The 22,576-nt window shown below is 44.1% G+C and overlaps 2 protein-coding genes across 2 annotated transcripts; one reads left to right on the top strand and one right to left on the bottom strand.

Moving 5' to 3' along the window:
* Positions 1 to 1,538: 1,538 nt before the first annotated feature.
* On the bottom strand, positions 1,539 to 7,903 carry LOC117858861 (cysteine-rich receptor-like protein kinase 15). Its single transcript, XM_034742003.2, has 10 exons — positions 7,650 to 7,903; positions 5,546 to 5,644; positions 5,294 to 5,454; positions 4,368 to 5,190; positions 3,870 to 3,971; positions 3,627 to 3,787; positions 3,097 to 3,307; positions 2,761 to 3,004; positions 2,211 to 2,367; positions 1,539 to 2,069 (listed from the first exon to the last, which is right to left on the bottom strand). The coding sequence occupies exons 1-10, from the start codon at positions 7,885 to 7,887 to the stop codon at positions 1,758 to 1,760; spliced, it is 2,508 nt and encodes an 835-aa protein (XP_034597894.1). The 5' UTR covers positions 7,888 to 7,903; the 3' UTR covers positions 1,539 to 1,757.
* Positions 7,904 to 13,780: 5,877 nt separating this feature from the next.
* Positions 13,781 to 18,277, top strand: LOC117857791 (casein kinase 1-like protein 1). Its single transcript, XM_034740649.2, has 14 exons — positions 13,781 to 14,116; positions 14,236 to 14,276; positions 14,937 to 15,006; positions 15,093 to 15,241; positions 15,338 to 15,433; positions 15,549 to 15,619; positions 15,836 to 15,897; positions 16,000 to 16,063; positions 16,151 to 16,235; positions 16,311 to 16,437; positions 16,538 to 16,617; positions 16,702 to 16,759; positions 17,343 to 17,482; positions 17,591 to 18,277. The coding sequence occupies exons 1-14, from the start codon at positions 14,041 to 14,043 to the stop codon at positions 17,879 to 17,881; spliced, it is 1,410 nt and encodes a 469-aa protein (XP_034596540.1). The 5' UTR covers positions 13,781 to 14,040; the 3' UTR covers positions 17,882 to 18,277.
* Positions 18,278 to 22,576: the final 4,299 nt, after the last annotated feature.

Raw genomic sequence — 22,576 nt, forward strand, 5'->3', positions numbered from 1 at the left:
GATTAATGATCAAAATGAAACCGTGCGATCTGAAAACAACCCTGCGATTCCTTACATAATATTTGATTCCTTATTATATATATTGGTCTCCACATGCGCCTACAGCGCAATTTGATTTGTGTCCTATTTAATTTGCAAATGAATTTGACACACAATTATTTACATGATTGGCCTGTGATCATCTGATGGGACACACAATCATTGCCGGCTGCGATGATCCCGATGTTGATTGCGGCACGATCGCCCTCGCTGCTGGCGTCGCCGAAAAATGCTCCGTGCACCCCTCGGTTTGCATCTAATCACGAGCTTTGGTGGCCATATTTCCACATTCATGTTGTATTAATTCAAACATAACATGCATTTGAATATAATTCAAAAAATGGCATTATAATTATTTATATTTAGAGCAACCGGAATTAAAACTTAGTTTATGTGAACTTGAGTTGCCGTCCAATTTATATACTTAATCAGGTCATCATATTTATTTTTATATATCTATACTATAAAGAGAATTTATTTAGCTACATTTGGCAATGCAATCATGTATGTGTTTTGATAATTCTCATGATGCCTATAATATTCACCTGCCACAGAACGTTACCTAAGTGGGAAGTGCACCCGCGACCGTAATGGCGTCAACTCCTGCAAAACAATCAAATAAGTGCAAACATGAAATTAAATGGAAATTAAATGGAAATAAATGGGATTAAATGGAGTATGTAGTACCTCGTGGCGGTCGATAAGGAGGTGGCCGTGGTGGTTCATGTCGTACATGGCCTCAAGAGCAGGTAGGCTGGATCCGCCATCCTGAAACAGAATAATCGAAACTCATTAGTAATAAGCTTCTTTGCATGATTAGCAGAGTAACAAAGAAAATATACTATGAATAAGGTATAAGTACAAGTAAACTAAATCTTAAAATATTTAACATGCACACTACTACCTCGGCGACTACCCTCCCACAAGACACCACTTTAGAAATTACACTCTACGACCTATGATTTCTCTATATGGGTCATTCATAAATTCATCATCTCTCCCTCAACCAATCATATTAGTAATTATGGAGACATTAACTTCTCCCAATGTAAAATTTGGTGGTGTCTAGTGCATAGGTTCTCCATAGGTTCTCGTGTTGACACTGGGTCTTGCATGAGACCCAGTTTCTTGCTCTCCCCATGCTCTCTCTCATTTAATATAGTGCCACGTAAGCTAAAATTCCTATGTGGCAATCAAATTAATGCTAAGGAAACTATTCTAGTTGGAGGGTTGGGATTGCCTAAAGTCAGTCTTAGCACAGTTTCAATTACCAAGATTGGGCACTAAGTAACTATGCCTATTGAGTATTATGGGGATGAAACTTCTCTCACATATGATGAAACTCCTCCTTCTTTCTCCTCATAAATATGTTGTCAAATCAGCAAAATTAGTGATGTGGCATAAAAATTAAATTAACTGAACAGAAGCAAAATATATTCTTTTGTAGCCTCGACTACAAAAGAATATATGGTTCGCACACAACAACAGAAGCACAATAATTAACTGAACAGACCAAGACATGAAAAGACCACATGATTAGTATGCTGATATGCACGTTGCTGTTGTCCTCTTCTAATAAAATACTAGGCAAGTCTCTCGCCGAGCGTTTGGGGGGGAAAAAAAGTATTCGCCTTCTCACAATTGCCTCGATGTGCATGGATCGGGCAGATCTTATTTAGCTTTTCGAAGGCAAGCAAATACACTTGAATCCATGTAGTTCATCTGAATAATTCTATTGCGCCTTGCTGGGACCGTGTGGTGTAAAACACCGTGCTGTTGTTTGATGCTGATGCTTCGGCATCCCCAAGCTGCACGTTGAAGTAGGCTGGAGGTTGAGGGACAGGCAGGCTCACATCGTTGTTGCTCAGCATGGTGGTCACCTCCCGCATATGAGGCCGATGGTCTGGATTTTCTTGGACGCAAAGCAGAGCAATCTGAATGCGCCTCCTTAGTTCCAGCATTTGATATACTCCACGCAAAGAAGGGTCCACAAGCTGATTGTACCTCTCATAGTGCCAAATATACCAAGCCTATCAGATTAGCAGGCGTAAAATTAATTAGTCCAAGTACAGAATCAAGTGAATTATTGTTACACAGACAACCAATACAATACATACAGAATGAAGAATCGAACTGCACAAGCTAGTACAGAGTGGGGAAAGATCACTCACATGAGTCAGCAGATGATCTGATCTTCCATATTCAGTGAATACTGCGGCATTCACCCTCCTGCCACTTATGATCTCAAGAAGCAAAACACCAAAGCTAAAAACATCATATTTTACAGATAACATCCGCTCCCGCATGTACTCAGGTGCCATGTAACCACTAGAAAAAACAAATCAAGTTAAAATGGTATCAGCATTAATTATTAACACGAATATAAAATTAAGATTTGCTTAGCTGGTTAAGCAATTCGAACTAATTTAATTTGGTAATTAGTACAAAAACAAAGTAGCTGACGGAAACTAGTCTAACCCTTTCAAGATTCAAGCTAGGATATTAAAAGCTAACAGCATATGAATGAAGTTGAAAGTACATAAACAGGTCATAATTCTCACTAAAACTATTTTAGTAGCACTTGTCAATGATTTAGTTGCACTTAAGATAGGAGTATAGCTGTCTTAAGTCTTGTCACAAGACCGATGAGTGCAATTGCATCTAGTTTTTTTTTTTTTTTTGCTGCATTCGAAGTGTACAGGCCAGCTATCAGGCTTGTACCGTGTTCCTACTACATCTGTCGGTTCAGGTTCCACTGGTCCTAAATCATATATCCTTGCGATCCCAAAGTCGGAAATTTTGGGATTCATTTCACTGTCCAAGAGAATGTTGCTTAGCTTCATGTCTCTGTGAATAATAAATTTTTGTGGCTCTGAAAAATTATGAAGATAAACAAGTCCTTGTGCTATCCCGTCAATTACACGCAGACGATTTGACCAATTTAGTGAGTCCCTGCTTGCAGGATCTGCAAAGATGATACAGCTTATGAACAATTTGAAATAAACTAGCACATTGTTTCGGGTCCGTGAACCTTTAGTTAGATGGGGCGAAACAGACCTGAGAAGACATAGTCCAAGCTTCTGTTTGGCATGTATTCATAGACAAGTATCATTTCACTGTGCTGAAGACAGCAACCAAGAAGTCTAACCAGATTGGCGTGTTGAAGCTTGACAATAAGCTTGATTTCATTTAGAAACTCACTCGAACCTTGCCAAGAAGATGCGTCAAGCCTTTTAACAGCAATCTCAACTCCATCGGGTAATATGCCCTGAAAGCATAATACAAACGTGCAACAGAGAATTTGCTCAAATTAAACCCAATTTTGCACTTCACAGGTATGTAGCCAGCGGTTCTTGTAGTGCTGTTGTAAGACTGGTGGTGTATTTATTAGGAATCCTTTAAATTTACATGAATAGTTTGATGTTTATTTGTTCATACATATTTCTTTGATAAATCTAAAATATATACAAAAACTACAAACCTGAACAATAGAACGTGTATTCCTTTATATATGAACTAATGATGCGGTGCATATGAATTTATGTCAAGTTCCTCAGAAAATAAATACTAATTGAGAACAAACTTACTCGGTAAACAAAACCAAAAGAGCCACGCCCAAGTTTATTTTCTTCGGAGAAATTTCCTGTTGCATCTCTTACTACGGGGAAATGGTAAAGTGAAAACCTCGAGTCAATTTCTCGTGTGACTTCATTGTGCCAGTCACCTAACTCTCTCTGTAATTTGCGATCTGCAGTTGTGTAAACAAAAGAAAATGAAAAATTAGGCTCAAATACCATGATAATGCATCTTCTGAGATAAACTCTTGGTACCTCTTATTCTTTGTATGATCCCTCCAATCAGGTTTAGGCAAAGAACTAAAATAACGAACCCAGCAATGGTAATTAATGTGATATTCACTTTGCTTAGTCGACCTGAAAGACACTCATAACAAACTTTTGAAGGTTAGTAGTCTGACAAAGGTTGCCATTTTACATGTATGGATGGTTATTAACTTATTATGAATTTTGAAGGGATGGAGAGGGAGATGACGATGAAGAGGTAGAGCAAGAGCCATTCGTGACCATGAATATTGGTACTCTCATCTATAAACTTGTCGGATTTAAATTAGTTTGGCTTAGGACAAACCTAGAATGATATTTTTTTTGGAGTGGAGAGAATAGATAGCATGTTTTGATATTGGTGGCATTGAAATTGGCATGCTTTCAATAAGTAGGTTAATTTATATAAATAAAATCAAGATAAATGTGTTTAATATACCAAAAATAGGTAAAAATAGCATTAGTGAAACCTAAACGTATAGTACTCACTTTTAGGCATGTGGAGCTTGCTGGTTTCGTTGGTCTCCTTGAAGAAGAGATCTTTCTCAAACCGCAGGTTACATCGAACGCCAAGAATCCTCCCGCCCACACGGTGATCTCCACTATTAGTAGTAAACTGCTTGGGTATACTCGAGATGAGCTCGGCGAGGCACTGACGGCAAAGCTCCCTCTTGAGGTCAGGCCTACACTGCACCAGCCCGTACACCATGCTCACCCCTCCTTCTCCGAACCAGGACTCCCCCGTCGCGTACAGGTCCGACGAGTTGAACGCCGCGTAGTCGGCGGTCCTGTTGAGCAGCTCCTCGACGCGTTCGCCGTAAGACACGCCATCACTGGCGGTGCCGTTCTTCACGTAGTTCATGTTGGAGGCGACCCATGCTGGCCTGTCGTCCTTGTAGATCAGGTACTGGTCGCCGGAGAAGCTGAGCATGTGCTGGTCGGAGTAGATGGTGACGTCCTTGTAGAATGGGCAGATGAATGGATTTAAGACGGCGTCCTGGATGGTCTGGTTGAGGCTGTTGGCGCACTGGGGGCCCTTGTAGTCCCCGCGGCAAAGCACGAAGCCGTAAACTGAGCCGACATTGGCGAAGGCGAAGAAGTTGCTGTCCGAAGCGCTGATATTTGACCTGAGCTTGCCGGCAAGAATCCCGAGGTCGTTGTGGTAGCTGTCGCTGCGATTGTACTTCGAACAGCCGCAGTCGTAGTACAGCGGGTTCACCCTCGTCGTCATTTCCTCGAGCCTGTCGCATTCAGCTGCTACTGCCGTGGTTGAGAGGGGCAGCGCCGTGACGATGACCAGGAGGAGGGTGGGCTGCAAGTGGTGAGGAGCATTTATAGAGCTTTGCTGGACCTTACTTTCACCTTAAGTTAATCCTACGGAATTTTTCAGAAAGAAATATTTAAGATGAACTTACTCGGGAAACAAGACTAAAAGAGCCGTGTCCAAGTCTGTTATCTTCTTGGAAATTGGCTTTGGTAACTCTAAATATGGGGGATTGACAAAGTGAAAACCTGGACACAATTGTTCGTGTGACTTCGTTGTGCCAGTCACCTAGTTCTCTCTGTAGCTTGCCACCTGCAGTTATTCGAACAGAAGATAAGGAGAAAAGTAAGCTTAAATGTATCAAGTTATTAATGCTTCTGCTAATAAGTCAAACGCTGGGTACCTTTTATTCTTTGTATGACACCTCCAGTCAGAACTAGGCAGAGAATGAAAACAATGGACCCAGTAATTAATGCGATAGCCACTGTGCTCAATATTTTACCTGAAGATATACAGGATAACAAGTGTTGTAAGGAGCCAACAGGACTAAAGTTTAATCCCTATCACATCGAATGTTTAGATACTAATTAGGAATATTAAATATAAGTTAATTACAAAACTAATTGCATAAATAAAGGCTAATTCGTGAGACAAATCTATTAAACCTACTCCCATTTCGCTCGCCGCTACTACGGGAATCGCTTTTGCTTTCTTTTCCTCTGGCTACTAAGATGTTTCAGTTCACCAGGTTGTCTCTTGCCTGCTCATGGATTCAGCAGGCAGTTCAAAAGGTTGACCTATTTGGGAATCTTCGGATCTATGCTTATTTTCAACTCCCCGAAGCATTTCGTCGCTTGCTACGCCCTTCCTCGTCTCTGGGTGCCTAGGTATCCACCGCAAGCCTTTCCTCTTTTGAACCTCGCCATTAACGTGATTTAACCATATGATGCTACAGTAAATATGTGCTAATCATGGATTAATTAGACTTAATAGATTTATCTCGTGAATTAGCCATGGTTTATGTAATTAGTTTTATAATTAATTCACGTTTAGTCCTTCTAATTGGTATCCAAATATCCGATTTGACCTGAACTGAAAATTAGTCCATGGATCCAAACACCCCTAAGACTAGTCTGCCCAAAGTGACAATTTATATAATATATATGCATGCATAAATGGCTATGAAGTTGTCAATCACATATATGTTGTAAAACCTGCAATGAACTAAATTAAGAATGTATGGAGGAGCAAATGACTCAATAGTCAATCAAGACAGTATTCTCTCTATTCCAAATTGTAGGCCGTTTTAACTTTTCTAGGTGTATAGATATCTATGAACATAGAAAAGTCAAAACGACCTACAATTTGGAATGGAGGGAGTATTAAGTAGCTAGGTCCGTCTTATTTATTGATCTCAATGGTGGAACATTTTCCTCGGACTCTTTTTTTTCTTGTTCCTATCCTAACCTGTTCAGCCAAAATGACCACATACGACAATAGCCGGTTTCATAAAGATGCAGTATTTTTCCTTTTTTTTTCAGTCCAAACGTGTCCCCAGTCTGTGTCCAAAGTTTCTTTGCCATTTCCTCTTATACTGGTGGTCACCACCACTATTCTAGGAGGGAGCTCCTTATCCAAAATACAGTAGTAGTGCATAGTACCTGTTGGCATCCCAGTGGAATTGTGGAATGGGATACTAGCTAGATAGGTAGAAAAGAGGGATAAGCTATCATGAGATAAGCAACAATTCAGGCTACTTAATATTATCCATTTCTTTGGATGGAATTAAATGTATTTCTAAGATAAGAAAACATATTATTTTTATTTTCCTTGCAAAAAATAATTCTTTTTATTTCATAACAGAGGGGAACGACAAAACAGCAAAGGTGAATAAATATATTTGGTGTGCCCCCTCCTCTCTTCCATATTACATAATCCAATTTTCAGTTCCTAATTAAAACTAAACCTAATGGGGGAAAACAGGCCTAGAGACTGATTTCCGCCCACACCTAAGAATTCTAGTTAGTTGGTTGCTCCCTGTGCTGGAGTCTGGGACAAGCTTGGGCAACAAGTTGTAAGCTGAAGTACCTCTAATTATTTTCTCATGTGAAAATAACCGACGGTCCAACCAATGCCCTTTTATGCTGCCAATAAGAGAGACTCTAAGGCTAGATCTGGTCATATCCATTATTGGCCCGAAAATTTTGTTCAGTTCTTCAGGCTGTCATGCATGTTCAAGTCTACTGCAAACCGGAAATAAATTTGATGAAAGGGATATGGGGACGATGTTGTTGGCTAACACCAAACCGGAGCTCAATATGTGCACACTTGTTCAATATGTGCCTAACCCAAGCTCTCCACGATCTCCCGTTCCACCTTAAAAGAATTTCTTGTGATAGTATAGATTTTCTTTCCCAAGCAACTGTGTCAAAAGCTACGTACCTAGAAAAGTCAAAATAAATAGTAATTTGGGATGAAGGGAATACATATAGTGATACAGACCATACCTTTGGGCAAATCAATTTGGAGTGTGCCATAGTTCTCCCTGAAGATCAGTTCTTTCTCGTACCGCAGGTTACACCTGGGCCCGAGAATCCTCCCGCCAACACGGCCACAATCCCCTCGGCAGCTGTAGCATAGCAAGGTCACCTCCGCCGTCACGCCGTCGTCGTCATTGCCGGCTGTTGGCGTCGATGACGAGAGGAGCACGGCCGTAAGGAAGACGAGGAGGGACTGGATGCGCATGGTGGGTGGAAGGTGTATCAGCTACGAAGAAAGTAGTGTATATATAGCTACGTGTGTGTGTGTGTACAGTAGAGCTTTGCGTATTCATCTTGAGAAAATATTAGTTGCAATGTGCCGATTAAACCTTTGAAATTATGACGTCAACTTATGACCACATGCTTATACCGATGCCGTGTGTGGGAGGGGGAATGAATTAGTTAGTTCACTAGATGTGACATTAGTTAGTTCCCAGTTCCCACGAGTTTCCGATTTGATCCGGATAATTTTCATGCAATCCAGCAACGACGATGACTTGCAGGAACTTTCTGCTCATGTTCTCAAAAAGTCAGCTGGGAGAAGGAATCGAACCCTCCCTGGATTAGCATTATGTTACTTCACGGTTAAGTATACATGGTGTTCAAAATGTTCTAAAAAAGGCATGGTGACAGGAGGTTAAGATTAAACAAGCTTCCTACTACTTCGTTTCAAAAAAACAAGCTTCCTACTACTGATTTACTTATTAGGTCAACCGTTTCTTTTTCATGGGATTGTTTATACAGTTGAGTGTAGGTGATGGCAGCAAGCGAATCTACACGGTAAAATTGAAATATCAAGATCTCTATGATCCATTGACTGGGATTGGGGCTCATCCTTACGATATAGGAAGAGAGAACTTTGTAGTTTTCAAGTGGCAGATCTCCCCATTAACTTCAAATTACCTATTTTTGCCATTGTTAGTATTGAGAATACTAACTTTGATTCAATACTTTGATGGTTAATTTCTCTCCAACGTTACACTCTAATAGTTTATTTCTCTTAAACCATATTACTCAAGACAATAAAATCATGGTCATATATATGAAAGGTATTTCGAAATATGATTCTGGTAGTGCCAATTCTATCCACAATGTCTGCATATAAATTTAATAGCCTAGAGAGACACGACGCACCAAATAACTGATTGTCCACCCTTGTCATTGAGTTTCGAATTTTTACCCTGTCGATCTATATCAACGTGAGAACACATCGCTAGTTGCTGCATACGTCCACATTAAGTACAGCAAGAGAAACGTGCATGCTTGCCTGCATCTCTGAAATCATAGTCAGTCATAACGGCAAAATCCTTCTAGACTGGATGGCTTTTCTTGACTTATTACACCTTATCAAGCCTTGGAGGAACTTCTCGGAAAGTAGGTCAGCTACTTACGCTCAGCTGTGGTAGGCAACGTGCTCGTTGACAGCGAGGCGTCAGTGGTGATTTCGTCAATCTCGAGGATTACCCGGCTCAATCTTTTGGATGTGCTCGTAAGGGTAGGGTTGTGTGTGTATATTCGTAGGGGCGAGTATGCGTACGTTATCGAAAATCGATGGGTCCTTATAAAATATGGAATCGAACAAAACCATAGTTGATTGTTCACTTACAGCAACATGTTACATGCACGATTCTGGTGATGATGAGAGCCTAATAGAGATGCAAAGACTGCATATTTTGCGAACTTGCGTGTATGTGGTGGGTTAGGTTCTCTGCGGTACAACTTGCCAATGTCGCTCAGCACAAGTGTTTGCATTTCAGCTAACTAATCTTTCAGTCATTCAGTGATACTCGTCCCGTGCAACTGTGGCGGATCAGGAAACAGAATTGAGGCGCAAATGGAATCAGTGGGGTGCAATATGATGTTTTCTGCCCGTTGGCATCAGGCTTCACCGCGTAGGACTTCTGCAGTGAGTAGTTATTTTCTTCCTTTTGGACGGTTTGGTTGTAGAAGTCTGCATGATGTATGTGGGACCTTCTCTCCTGGAATCTGGGAGACACATATGTCCTGTGTTTCTGCGGTATCTACTTCGAATCAGGTTAGAGACCCGTAGATTAAGTTAATCTCTTTCCTTTCCCGGTCCTGTCTGTCTGTTTCAAGGTGATGTATACAAAACACTTTCTGTTCTGTGAAATGGAAATGGGATTGAATCTCAGTCTCGGGAAAAAAAAAGATGATGTTTGTCCTTCTATAGCGATGCACTTATGATAATTTCATAAGTAAGTGCATGTGCGGCTGTGTCTATATCGTTTTCAAATGAAAAGATCTCATATCTCGTACCTAAGTATTTTTATTAAGCTAAGGTTTCTTGTGATGGAAATGTTGCAGTCTCATGTTCTTCAGTTTAATTCTTGGGCCGAATTTGAATCTTATGCTCTGTTGTTTCTAAATCTTTCAATCGTGCTCAGCCCATGCTCTGGTCGGTGCGGTGGGAGAGATTGAGATCACGACAAGGGAGTGAGAGAGACGACAAATAAAAAAAAAGGGAACGAAGAATGTGGTACGCTGAGCTTGGGCTTTTAGCTCGAGCTTTCCAAGTAAAGGAGGTGAAAAATTAAAGCTTGGGCTTGAGCCCACAAAGGAGCAGCTTTCTTCGGCCCATCGGCCGTTCTGCTAGCCATTTAGTAGTGGCATCCTTTGAAATAATGGTCATCCGACTCTCTCACCCTCTTTCCACATGGCACATGCTAAGGGCTTATGAGATACTCTGTATGAGTTTGTCAGATTTGGTATCCTGATAGTCTAAATGGTTGATTTGTAGGTAGGGAGAATCATGAGACCAAGAATTTGAAGGTGATCGCGAGAACACGAAAGACACAGGGATTTTAGATAAGCTCGAGCCTCCGGAGACTAATACCCTACGTCCTGTATGCTGGTGGCTTGTATTGCTTTGCGCTGGTGCGTGGTTTACAGATTGGATTGGATTACCCTTGGGAGGTTCCCTTGGCCGCCTTATATACGCTGACAACCTAGAGTTATAAGTCGGTTTGAATCTAATCTACTTGATAGTTACATGGAAGATAATCTGAGTCACACTACAATACGTGTCCCGCCATATCCGGGCTAATTTGAGTCGCTCGGTCTCCTTGACGTGTACTCCAAGTATGTTCATGTCCTCAGTCTGCACGTTCTGGTCAGGCAGGTCCACTTGTCAGGACTGGCCAGTATTCTGTTCGGTGGGGACCCATGGGGTACCCATATCCCTTAAGCCCCCGAGCGATGTGTGGGTAAACAGAAACTTCAGGTCATCACAGCGAAGCTCGGAATGTAGTCAGCTGAAGCTGCGATGGCATCATGGTGACGGAGAGGCTGCACAGTGCTCAAAAAAGAAGAAAATCCGAACAAACGCAGAGCCATCTGTGCAAAGCAAAGTCGATTGCCAAATTGATGGATGGCGGACATCCAGTAAGTCGAAGCGAAGAATATGGAGGGCTTCGCAAGACGCACTGCATATGGAGTAGTCCCCAGCATTGAAGCAATTTGTATAATCAGTCCAATGGTTAAAAAGAAGAAAAAATTGATCCTAGAAGCATGTCCTAGTGCCTGAGCACAAGGATAGGCGGAGCCACGAGGCACGCTGACCTGAAGTAGGCATCCAGCCCCCAAGAACAAGGACTGGTGGAGCCGCGAAGGCACACCGACCTGAAGTAGGTGCCCAGCCCTTGAGCAGGAGTGTGAGGACTGGCGGAGCCACGGAGGTACGCCAACCTAAAGTAAGTGTCCAGCCCCCAAGCGTGAGTGCGAGGATTGGCTGAGCCACGGAGGCACGCCGAACTGAAGAAGCATCCAACCCCCGAGCGTGAGCACGAGGACTGGCTAAGCCACGAAGGCATGCCGTGTCGCATCCCGCCTCGAGCTAGAAAGATCGGCCGGGCGACAGGAGGCAAGCCGAGTCGTCTGCGGCGTTCAGCCCCCGAGCTTGGGAGCTGGACGAGTCACGGAAGCACGTAGAGTCGCCTCTCGCCCTGAGCCAGAGAGGTCGGTCGGGCGGGAGACATGCCGAATCGTCTGTGGCGCCTAGCCCCCAAGCCTGGGAGCTGGTCGAGCCACAGAAGCACGCCAAGTCGCCTCCCGCCCCAAGCAAGAGACATCGACCGGGCGACAGGAGGCGCGCCGAATAGTTTTTGAGCTGTAAAAGGACAATACAGACATTATGTAGCATAATGTAGATCATTTAATAATTGAACAACTCGGAAGTTTAATTCGCAGTAATAGTAAATTCATGCACGTCCTGCTCTCGTAGGTCGTTTAATTTCCCCACGTAGTTAGCCTGTTACGTTTAAGCACGTAGCCCTACTAATCACTGCTCATGGAGAGGATGGCTTATCTCAGGCTATAGCGCTGGGGCTGACTCGATGCTCGCATAGGAGGCGCGCAGGATGAGTCAAGATTTCACGGATTAAGGCGTGTGCTACCCGAATACTTTAGCAACCATTAAGAGGGACGGACAAGCCGCAAAGCAGTCGGAACTGTACGGAAAAGCACCAGCATGAGCTAGGCACCTATGGGGTGTAGCCCCCAACCGCTCATGTAGTGGACAGACCAAGCTATATAAACAGTCGGTGAAAGTTACGGAAACATGGGAGAACCGAGGCGGTCGGCAAAAGTCACGGGGACATCGGAGAGCTGAGGTATATGTAGATATACGAAAGCTATAAACTATTTAATTGTAAATAAGACTTAACTTGATTCGTGGCCGAGTCGAAGGGTCGTGTACCGTCCTCGTGATTAGGCTCGTGGGTATCATCTTGGGCGTTGTGGTCGGCTGTCGATCGTCCGAGGCTCGTCCCCAACTTGTACACCGGGATCGAGGCATCAAAAAAGGTAGGTGGTGTGTCAACGATGCCGGCTATGGGGCAGCAGGTCGGACTGCCTTGGTTGTACGACGTTGTTGGCCGTCTCATGGATGCCGTCTCCGAGCGCACCGAGCATGCGCAATCCGTTGTTCGGTGCTCGACAAGTCGGCCTTATGGACGACCACGCATGTATGATGTTGTAGAAAAAAGAGATATTAGAATAAACTTTTGCTCATCAAACAAATAAAATAACACTTGAGATGGGATAGAGGAAAATAGAAGAAAGAGTATTCCCTGTTCACTTATTCTCCCTATAGTTTGATTTTGTTGGCCGTATGTAGACATGCAGGTATTCCCCTACCTGGAGCACCAACTGTTGGATTTAGTAGCCCGACAGTCCATAGGGAGTTACCCAATTGGTTGATTTGTAGGCAAAGAGGATCGCGAGACCGAGAACTCGAAGGTGATAACGAGAACACGAAGAACACAGGAGTTTTAGACAGGTTCGGACCTCCGGAGAGTAATACCCTACGTCATGTATGCTGGTGGCTTGTATTGCTTTGCGCTGGTGCGTGGTTTACAGATTGGATTGGATTACCCTCGGGAGGTTCCCGTGGCCGCCATATAGGCTGACGACCTAGGATTACAAGTCGGTTTGAATCTAATCTACTGGTAGTTACATGGAAGGTAATCTGAGTCAGACTACAATACGTGTCCCGTAATATCCGGGCTAATTTGAGTCGGCCGGCCTCCTTGACGTGTAATCCAAGTATTTTCATGTCCTTGGGCCGCACGTTTTGATCGGATGAGTTCATTTGTTAGGACTAACTAGTATCCCGATCGGTGGGGACCTACAGAGTACCCTTTTCCCTCACGTGGTATGGATTGAGTAGATGGGATGCAATTGGTCTAGTATCTACAGCAGGGTGAAGGTACGAGGGTGTGTCAATGGATAGGGACACAGGAGCATATCACATATTCAGTACAAGCATGGTACGCGGGGCCATAGATATTTATTAAGCATATGGTTCCTGTTCTCTGGGACGGCTCGTACTTGCCTCATTTTGAGTATGTACGTGGAGTGGAGGCGATGTTTACATACAGTATAATAAAGTAGGTATAGATTGCATGCGACTCCAAAAAAAAATGAAGAAGTATACACTAAAAACGAAAAAAAGTAGCCACCAAGAAGTAAACCGCGGAACTGCAACCGCCACGATGCTTGAGCTCTCAACTTGGGAGGATGGGGACGTTACTTTCCCACTGCAACCCCTCCACTTTCCACCAATTCCCTTCGCGAGGCAAGCCGATGAGGTGAGGTGGGTGCCGGCCTGCCCGGGTGGTGCGGCTCTGCTCCTGCTCGCTCGCGGAAACAAAGCACCACCGCCCCCACAAAGCAAACAAAAATCCCCAATTTCCGCCGCACTCCGATCCTCCTCCCAAACCCTAGCAGCTCCCAAATCCCCAGCCCCCGCACTCCCTCAATTCGCCCCGTATCCGGATGCCCCCGACCCGCGCGGCCTAGGGGCGGCAGAGTTCGGCCGGCGGGCGGGGACGCGCCGCCGATGGAGCCGCGCGTGGCCAACAAGTTCCGCCTCGGGCGCAAGCTTGGGAGCGGCTCCTTCGGGGAGATCTACCTCGGTTCGTGCCGCCGGCTCCCCCGCTTAAATGTTGCGTCCCGATGCGAAAGCTCTCGCCTTTTATCTTTCTTTACCCATGGTTCTAATGGACGGTTGGTTTGTCTGGCGGTGTTGCTGCAGGTACCCACGTGCAGACCAACGAGGAGGTCGCGATTAAGCTGGTGAGTTCACGCAAAGCGATAATCTATTTCAATGGTCCCCGAGTCCCTTCGTTCTGTTCCGTTATACATTGGTCAGTTAAGATACTTTCTTCTGATGCGCGCAGTTTCGATTCAGGGTTGTTAACTGATTGTATATCCCGTCTCTAGGAAAATGTACTAAACTTGGTGTGGAGTTTTAACTTGCTGAATTATGTAATATTAGGGTATTGATAGCAAAAGCTTATCTGTGGTTTCATATGTATGTTTTGTCAATCTAATGCTGCCTATAACTCACTTTCATAGCAACCTTGGAGTATTTAGTAAACTGTATTCATGTTAGTTCCATAGAGTTAAACTTCATAGATAGATTTCATGTGAAAGAAGGTGCAGCCAGACCCTTCTGATAAATCTCATAATCATAAGCATCAATGTAGTCCCCTTCTTTTTCTTTAAGAAAATAAAAAGAAACAGCATGTTTGGTTCCTATTTGAAAATGATCAACTTGTTTGATTCTGTCCTAAATGGAACCCACTTCACTATGTTATGCTTTGCAAAATGATTATTTGTGTAGGAATCGTTATAATGTCTCATTCAGTCTACTTCTCTTGATTATCACTTTAATCAACTGCAGGGTTTGGACTGTACTTACTGACAAGACCTTTCTCTTTGTGTTTTGTCCAGGAAAGTGTGAAGACAAAACATCCTCAGTTGCTGTATGAGTCAAAGCTGTATAGGATACTGCAGGGCGGAAGTAATCATGTTCCTTTTAGTTGGTTGTCCTGCATTTATTTATTTATTTTGTTCAGGTTGTAACTTACATTCTGTTTTCTCTTGCAGCTGGAATTCCAAACGTCAAGTGGTTTGGTGTTGAAGGTGACTACAATGTTCTCGTTATGGACCTCTTGGGGCCAAGCCTTGAAGACCTTTTCAGCTTTTGCAACAGAAAACTGTCCCTGAAGACTGTTTTGATGCTTGCCGATCAGATGGTAGGTTATATTTGCAAGCATAACCTCCATTGTTATACAATATAATCCTAGCGGATTTAGTCTATGTCAGAGTTTTTAACTTCAAACTTTTTGTAGATTAACCGGGTCGAGTATGTTCATATTAAGTCCTTCTTGCACCGAGATATTAAGCCAGACAATTTTCTCATGGGCCTCGGAAAGAGAGCAAATCAGGCAAGTCCTTTAGCACTGAGGCATTCACTTATGTAGGCTTAGTTTATGTACCTATAGTTTTGATCGTCTTCCCTTAGGTAGTTGGGATTTTCACATTCTCTCTATTCTCCTACAGGTATACATGATTGATTTTGGACTGGCAAAGAAATACAGGGACAGTGCAACACACCAGCACATTCCATACAGGTAATATGTCGCAGTTCATCAATCTGTGACTCTGATGTTGACAGTGAACCTTTCTTTATTTTTCATCTGCATCATGATTTTAGTGTTGTACTTCCTGATGTTTAATGTATATTAGATCTTGTCAATAGATGGATAGATATGAATTACCAAGACTTAGTTAAGCATACTATTTGCCCTGCCTAAGATGATCTATGACATTTATCTTCTGAAGTACAGAGAGAACAAAAATTTGACTGGGACAGCACGTTACGCAAGTGTAAACACGCATCTTGGAATTGGTAAGTTAACATTTCAAGTTAAGTTTTGGATTTCTTTTTTCAATATCCTGCTGTGCGTATATTCACAAAATAGTAACTTTGTTTCTTCTGCTTTTCCAATAGAACAAAGTAGGAGGGATGACTTGGAATCTTTGGGATATGTACTCATGTACTTCTTAAAAGGAAGGTTGGTCTTATGGGTGCTCCTGTGTTGTTATTCTATTTCTGCCTCTTGTAACCTGTTGTGTACTAACAATTGCCCTTATTGTTCCAGCCTTCCATGGCAGGGTCTAAAAGCTGGGACCAAGAAACAAAAGTACGAGAAAATTAGTGAAAGGAAGATTGCTACTTCAGTTGAGGTGCATTTTCTTTGCTGAAAATTTAATCAAGATTATCTAGGAACCAGTGCTTATTATGATTTTTATTAATTTCAGGCTCTATGTCGTGGATACCCTACTGAATTTGTATCCTACTTCCATTACTGCCGCTCATTACGTTTCGAAGATACGCCTGACTATCAATACCTGAAGAGATTATTCAGAGACCTTTTTATTCGAGAGGGTTGGTTTTCTGTTTATAACTTGATAGCTACTGTTTTCCAGCATGCTCAGGAAATTCTCCATTGGAGACCCTTCTAAGAGGGAATTTATTCTACCTGTAGGATTTCAGTTTGATTATGTTTTTGACTGGACCATTCTTAAGTATCAGCAATCGCAAATGGCTGTTCCACCGCGTGCTATGGTTGGTACAATCCATGGTGCTTTCTTTCTGCCCTTGTTTACAACCACGGGTTAATATCCTTATGACATCGTTCTGTTCTTGTAGGCTGCAGCAGCAGGTCAAAGCTCTGGGATGGCTCCTATGGCAAATAATAGACTGTCAGGTGCGCCTGTGTTGTGATTGATGTAACAATAATTTCTTATTCCATCACTTCTATCACCGATAACTGTATGCATGTATAATTTATGGATACTTAGGATTTGATATTTCATGCAAAATGAGCTGCAACACCAATTGGTTGTAAACAAAATTATAGGAAACATTGTGGGATATGTTGCCATGTTGGTAGCAAGCAATGTCTTGTGTTCCGTTTGATTATAAATACATGAAATATTTGTTCTACATGATAACAATACCTGCACAATTAGAAATATGTAACAGTAACACCAATTAGAAGTACAACCATATTTGCTCTATATGCTAATTGCATAACCTACTTTTGCCCAAAAAAACTGTTAGTTCATGCCAAACATCTTGATGCAGATGAATTTTCAAAAGCATTCTTCTGTTTGGTTACTATTAAATATCATGTATCTCTGATGGATTTGCATTATTTAAATGGGATGCTATTGGAACTGTAACTTATTCTCTTCTTTAATGAAACGACACATAGCCCTCCTGCGCATTCAACAAAAAAATAGTTGGTTAGATCTGCTTAGGGCTAACTGTCTCCTGAATTAATTTAGCCACTGAAGAGGGAAGGAGAAGTGGGTGGTCAGCTGATCCTTTGCGGCGTCAGGTTCCACCTGCAGGAATAAATGTAGTCAGCTTGTCAAAACAGAAATCTCCAATTAGACAAGAACAGTCCTCATCAAAAGATGCTGTGGTGAGTTTTTATTTAATTTTTCGTTATCTTGAATTGCTGATGTGGCATCTTCTTATTTAGGTGCCTGAGATTTTTCTGTGTAATTTCTGACCCTCAAATGACTTATAGTTCCCCAGTTCGACTTTTTTGGGTCGGTCAAGCGGATCCTTGAGGCGTCCTGCTGTTTCTAGTAGCCGAGTTCCAACCGGTGAAGCTGAAACACACAGCCGTACACCAGATACAAGCCCAGGGACTTTCCAAAGAAATGCTCCCCCACGTAGGACCTCGCAAACACTGGAGTACTCGGACCCCAGGCTTTCATCGTCTGGCAGGCTCATGCCCAACTCCAAGAACTACGAGTCCACTTTAAGGGGCATCCAAGGTCTAAATTTCGATGCCAATGATAGGATCCACTACTAGTATCTATATGATCTCTTGAAGTCCAGATGAAGTGCAAGGTAGTGTCCGAGCTACCTTTAGTCTCATGCCCTGTGTGATCTACAAGCTACATGCTGGAGCAGCAAGGCAGCATGCTGATCCAAAGCAATGATTGGCAAAATAAAGGGCTGTCTGTTTTCTTGAGCAGCTTTTGCCTTAAAAAGGCATCTTGGCTATGTTTTAGGCTCTGTACAGGTTCTAATGTGTTCTTATTGTGCTTTGAGATTCTGCTTTAGTATTTTCCACATAATATCGCGTCTCAAGCTGTCAGCTGGCTCGTGCTCCAGCGGCTCGTTTCTGAATGCAATGCCTATTTGTGAAGGATTGCAAATTGTAAGTAACCAAATGTGATTGTTATTCAAGTGTTTTGGAGTGTCATGTGCGGGCAGGTTGTGGCCTTTTGGCATCTCATAAAACGTGGAACAAAAGGATGCAATCTCAAGTGAAAGTGTTAACCCCGTGTTCACGTTTCAGTGAGCAGGAGACAACATGTGGGCGTGCTTGGTTTTGATTCAAAGGCTGGAATGCTTAGCATTTGTTACGTACTCCATTTTTTTAACAAGACATATTGGGTTAGAAAAAATCTAATATTAGTGTACTTTGACCATCAATTGTTCAAAGTATATGATCAACTGCTACAAAATCAATGTCATATTAGAAGATTTGTGAATTATGATGAATCTACTGCTGTAACTTTTTATACATTGCTCAACCATGTAATTTGACTAATTGTTAGTCAAAATTCATGAAGTTTTACTCCTCTAAAATTGCAATTTGCACTATAGGAAGAAATAGAGGGAGTAGAAGCCAATCATGCGCATACATTGTTGTGGAAGTGTCCTGCAACACTCCAACCTTACAGCCCGTTTACCGTACGCGTTGACAATATACTCCCTCTTTCTTTCTTTTTCTTTCCCTTTTTTTGGCCAAACCTTCATCACGCAGAGCTCATCATTTATTTCCCCGCTTTTTGCAATACATGACACTTTGCTAAGTAAATTACGATGTTAAACAACCAAATAAGCAATGGTTACATGTCTTGCAACAATAGCGGGTATACATAAGATTTCATGTTGCTTAAATGTGTGCGTTTTGATTACTTCAGTTTTATCCATGACAATGAACTCTTTGCAGCAGTGATGAACCATGAGGTAAAACTAAGGGGGCCGGGTGCCAATCGCAATGGCGCGGGAGCAATGAGCCGAGGACAAGCCAGTCGCTGCACACGAGCTCCTGCAGTGCCAATCGTGGCGCCGAGAGGAGAGAGCAGCGACATAGGTCCAGGCATGATGGGCGCGCCGGTAAGCGCAGAACCTGACGGTCATGCTGCCGTGGTGCCGGCTGTGTCTACGAGATAGCCTCCTGGTTTCTCGGTGTAAGATTGTTGCCGTTCCGGTGCTATGAGACAGTTAATTATTACTCCCTTTGTTGGGAAATAAGTCTTAGGGAGACTAAGACACGACGATGTTGGGAAGCACTCGTGGTTCAACTCGGAAAAATTGAGCCTCTGTTTACATCGGGGTAGGACTCCCCTTTTAGAGTGTCCCGAAGGACATTTTATATTCCACAGTTACCCTTATTCAACCACTACAATCCTAGAATATGCTATACACGAAGATCTTTTGAAGATTACTTGTACGACTTGGTCTCCTCCGACGAGTCACGCTTCTAGCGCCTCCAATCAGCCCCGTGAATCATGCTCTCAGACGATTCCGCGAATCACATCTTCACGTTTCCAATGCCTTCACTCTTTTAACCTCGGACCCGAAGCCATTTTAACCTCGAGCTTTGAGATCGTCCTAACTTCGCACCGGAGAGGCGCCAGCCGTGCGTCCTGATCCTTGTTTCATAACCCTGCACGAGACAGCAGACAACTCGGCGCTCGGGGTTAGCTTTGAGCGTTCGAGGGCCAACTTAGTTATTGTCTGGTAATCGGTGATTGTCTCTTGGCTTCAAGGCAGAGCTCTTAGCAGCGTGGCGAGGTTGGAACTACTCTTTCACGTCAAATTTGTCCTTCAAGGTTAGGGACCCTCGCCCAAGGTTAGGGACCCTCCCCCGAAGCTACTTATTTTGCGGGGCTATGTTAAACATGCAAAACAAAACGACCACCAAGGTGACTATCTTTTTGGGCGATCCCCAATAGTAGCCCCTCGTGGCCGAGGCTCGACACCAACGACCGAACCTGCGACTTAAGGATCTTCTCCCAAAAAACATCACCCTCGAGCGTTGGCTAGAAACGAGCCAACGGTTACCTTTTTAGTCTTACGTGTCGATTTCCTATTGGATGACTTTTCGTATTCGGCTCAAGGTTTCAGGCGCCATTTCGCGCCTTTTATCGCGCTTATAAAAGGGGTGGCGCGGGTCGCTTTTGTTTTTACCCTCACGGCTCAGACCTTTGCGCTCCTAGTTTGCTCGCTGCTTTCATGCTTTGAGATTCATGCGTTGTATGCTGTTGTCCTTGGCCTCGAAGATCTCGAAGGTAACGATGTTATTTGCATCTCTCTTTTGGTGTGAGTTTTTGCCTTGTTTTTATTTCTGAGATGGTGCTTTGCTGCCTTACAACTGTCTCATATTATTCAAACTGCAAGACTCATGACAGCAGAGGAGTTTGCTTAACAATCTGGGTTTCGCAATGAGGCTGAGGAAGACCTGGATCTGGGCAAGGCTGTTGAGGACGCCGCGAAGTTAACCTACGGTGACGAGGGTACCGCAGGTGGCAGTGATTCCGAGGCTGGTGCTGATAGTGAGGAGGATCTTTCTAGCATCAAGGTCGACTTGTCAGAGCTGATGCCATGCAAGGAAGTATATGTTCTCACTATGTGGTTCGGGAAGTCCTTAGTTTCCCCGAGGGTGTTGCTAGGGCACCTGGTGATGAAATCGTGCAGGCAAACCAGACACAACACACTCCCCCCAATATATACCTACCTGTCATGTGGATCCATGTGTCGGGACCACATGTTAGTGGATCCCCCCCATTTATTTCACTGTCTCTTCCTAGCTATAGCACGAGTGGTCGGGGTACCATTGGCTTGGGCAGAGAAGTGGAGCTTGATCCATGCCCCTGAGATCTCCCCGGGGGGGGGGGGGGGGGAAGGGAGGAGGAGGATCGGGGGAGGGATCTCATGGCCGTCAAGGCTCCTTTGGTTGTGCAAGCGCCCAAGCTCCTTCAAGCGACAACGGCTGAGCCACTCACCCGGTGGTAGTAGCGGGCTTCCTCGAGCCTAAGGACACATGACAGTGAGTAGGTTCCTTAAGCCCACAGTCGTGCAACAATGAAATGGCACTCGCCCTCCCCCGTGAACCCAGGAAGAGGATCAGGGGAGGGATCTCATGGTCGTCAAGGCTCCTTTGGTTGCGCAAGCACCCAAGCTCCTTCAAGCAACGACGGCTGAGCCACTCATCCGGTGGTAGCAGCGGGCTTCCTCGAGCCTAAGGACAAATGATAGTGAGTGGGCTCCTAAAGCCCACAGTTGTGCAACAATGAAATGGCACTCGCCCTCCCCCATGAGCCATGTAGGTGCCCGACCTTCTAGGGCTGGGGAACATAATAAGAACAGGGTGTTTGCAATGTAGGGTGATTACGGTGAGCAACAGTCACACAACATTAGCTTGCGCGCACTACGAGCAAACGGAAAAATTATTGTATTAAGGGAGCTCCAACTTTCCCACTAGTTGTTGATCATCAATAATTTTTGGGGGATAAGATGACCTATTTAGGATTTGTTAGAATGGTGAAATCCCTAGTAGTGATAACGTTTTTTATTAGTTTGGGATATAAAGTTATGGAGGAACTGATGGAGTTGATATAATAAGGTAAAAACAGACCGATCACTGTAACAAGCCATATGAAAGCTGGCTTTTGGCTTTTGCTCCCTGGAAGGGTGGCTTTCTGAAAGCTGGCTTTTGGAATGGTGGGATGGAGTGTCTGTTCTGTGAGGTCCACGTGTCAAGCTTTTCTTCAACCTTGGAGCTCCCCTGCAGTGGCTTCCTGAGCTCGCCGGATCTAGGCTCCTCGACGGCAAGCGGAGTCGAGGCCGGGGGAGATGTCGGAGGGGACGGTGAGCGGCGCCGTGAGGGCATCTGCTGTGGCGGTAGCGGAAGCTGGGAGGAGAGGCCGAGGATTCTGTGGGCTTCTAGCTTTCGAAAAGCTCAACCCAGAAACTAGCTGTTTGTTTGAGCTTTTAACTTCTTATATGGTGGAAAGCTGCTAGAAAGCCTAAACAAACATGACCTTATATACTCCCTAGCTACCCAGAGCTGCTAAGAACCCATCAAAGGAAAATATGACCTTCAACGGAAATCAAGAATTTAGCCTATGAACATGCGATGCGTCGCAGCGGATACAGTTGTTCATCGGATCGAGATTAACAAAGCACCGTCGTCGGCCACGTCGATCGCATTTTATCGATACTTGGAAGAGGCCCTTGGTGGAGGCAGCTAGAAACGTGGATCGGCAAGTCTGCACGCGCCGGCGCTGCCCACGCCGGCGAAGGAGTTGCTCCGCGTGACGGGCACCGACCGCGGCTGCCTGGGCCGGTAGCTCCTCCACGGCACCGTCCCGTCGCCGCCGCCGCCGTCGACGTCGCCCTCGTCGCCGGCGCTCGGGACGCGGCACCTCTCCCCGAGGATGATCGTCTTGGTCCACAGCGTGCCCTCCTCCCCGACCTCGCCGCCGCC

This window comes from Setaria viridis, chromosome 5, assembly GCF_005286985.2.
Source record: "Setaria viridis chromosome 5, Setaria_viridis_v4.0, whole genome shotgun sequence".
Classification (NCBI taxonomy): Eukaryota; Viridiplantae; Streptophyta; class Magnoliopsida; order Poales; family Poaceae; genus Setaria; species Setaria viridis.

Coding starts and splice junctions, on each gene's coding strand:
- LOC117858861 (XM_034742003.2), bottom strand. CDS start 7,887: ATGCGCATCCAGTCCCTCCTCGTCTTCCTTACGGCCGTGCTCCTCTCG. Junction 5,645..7,649: donor CCAAATTGATTTGCCCAAAG/GTATGGTCTGTA, acceptor GTATATCTTCAG/GTAAAATATTGAGCACAGTG. Junction 2,070..2,210: donor CAGATCATCTGCTGACTCAT/GTGAGTGATCTT, acceptor CTAATCTGATAG/GCTTGGTATATTTGGCACTA.
- LOC117857791 (XM_034740649.2), top strand. CDS start 14,041: ATGGAGCCGCGCGTGGCCAACAAGTTCCGCCTCGGGCGCAAGCTTGGG. Junction 15,007..15,092: donor TAGGATACTGCAGGGCGGAA/GTAATCATGTTC, acceptor TTTCTCTTGCAG/CTGGAATTCCAAACGTCAAG. Junction 15,898..15,999: donor AAACACGCATCTTGGAATTG/GTAAGTTAACAT, acceptor CTTTTCCAATAG/AACAAAGTAGGAGGGATGAC.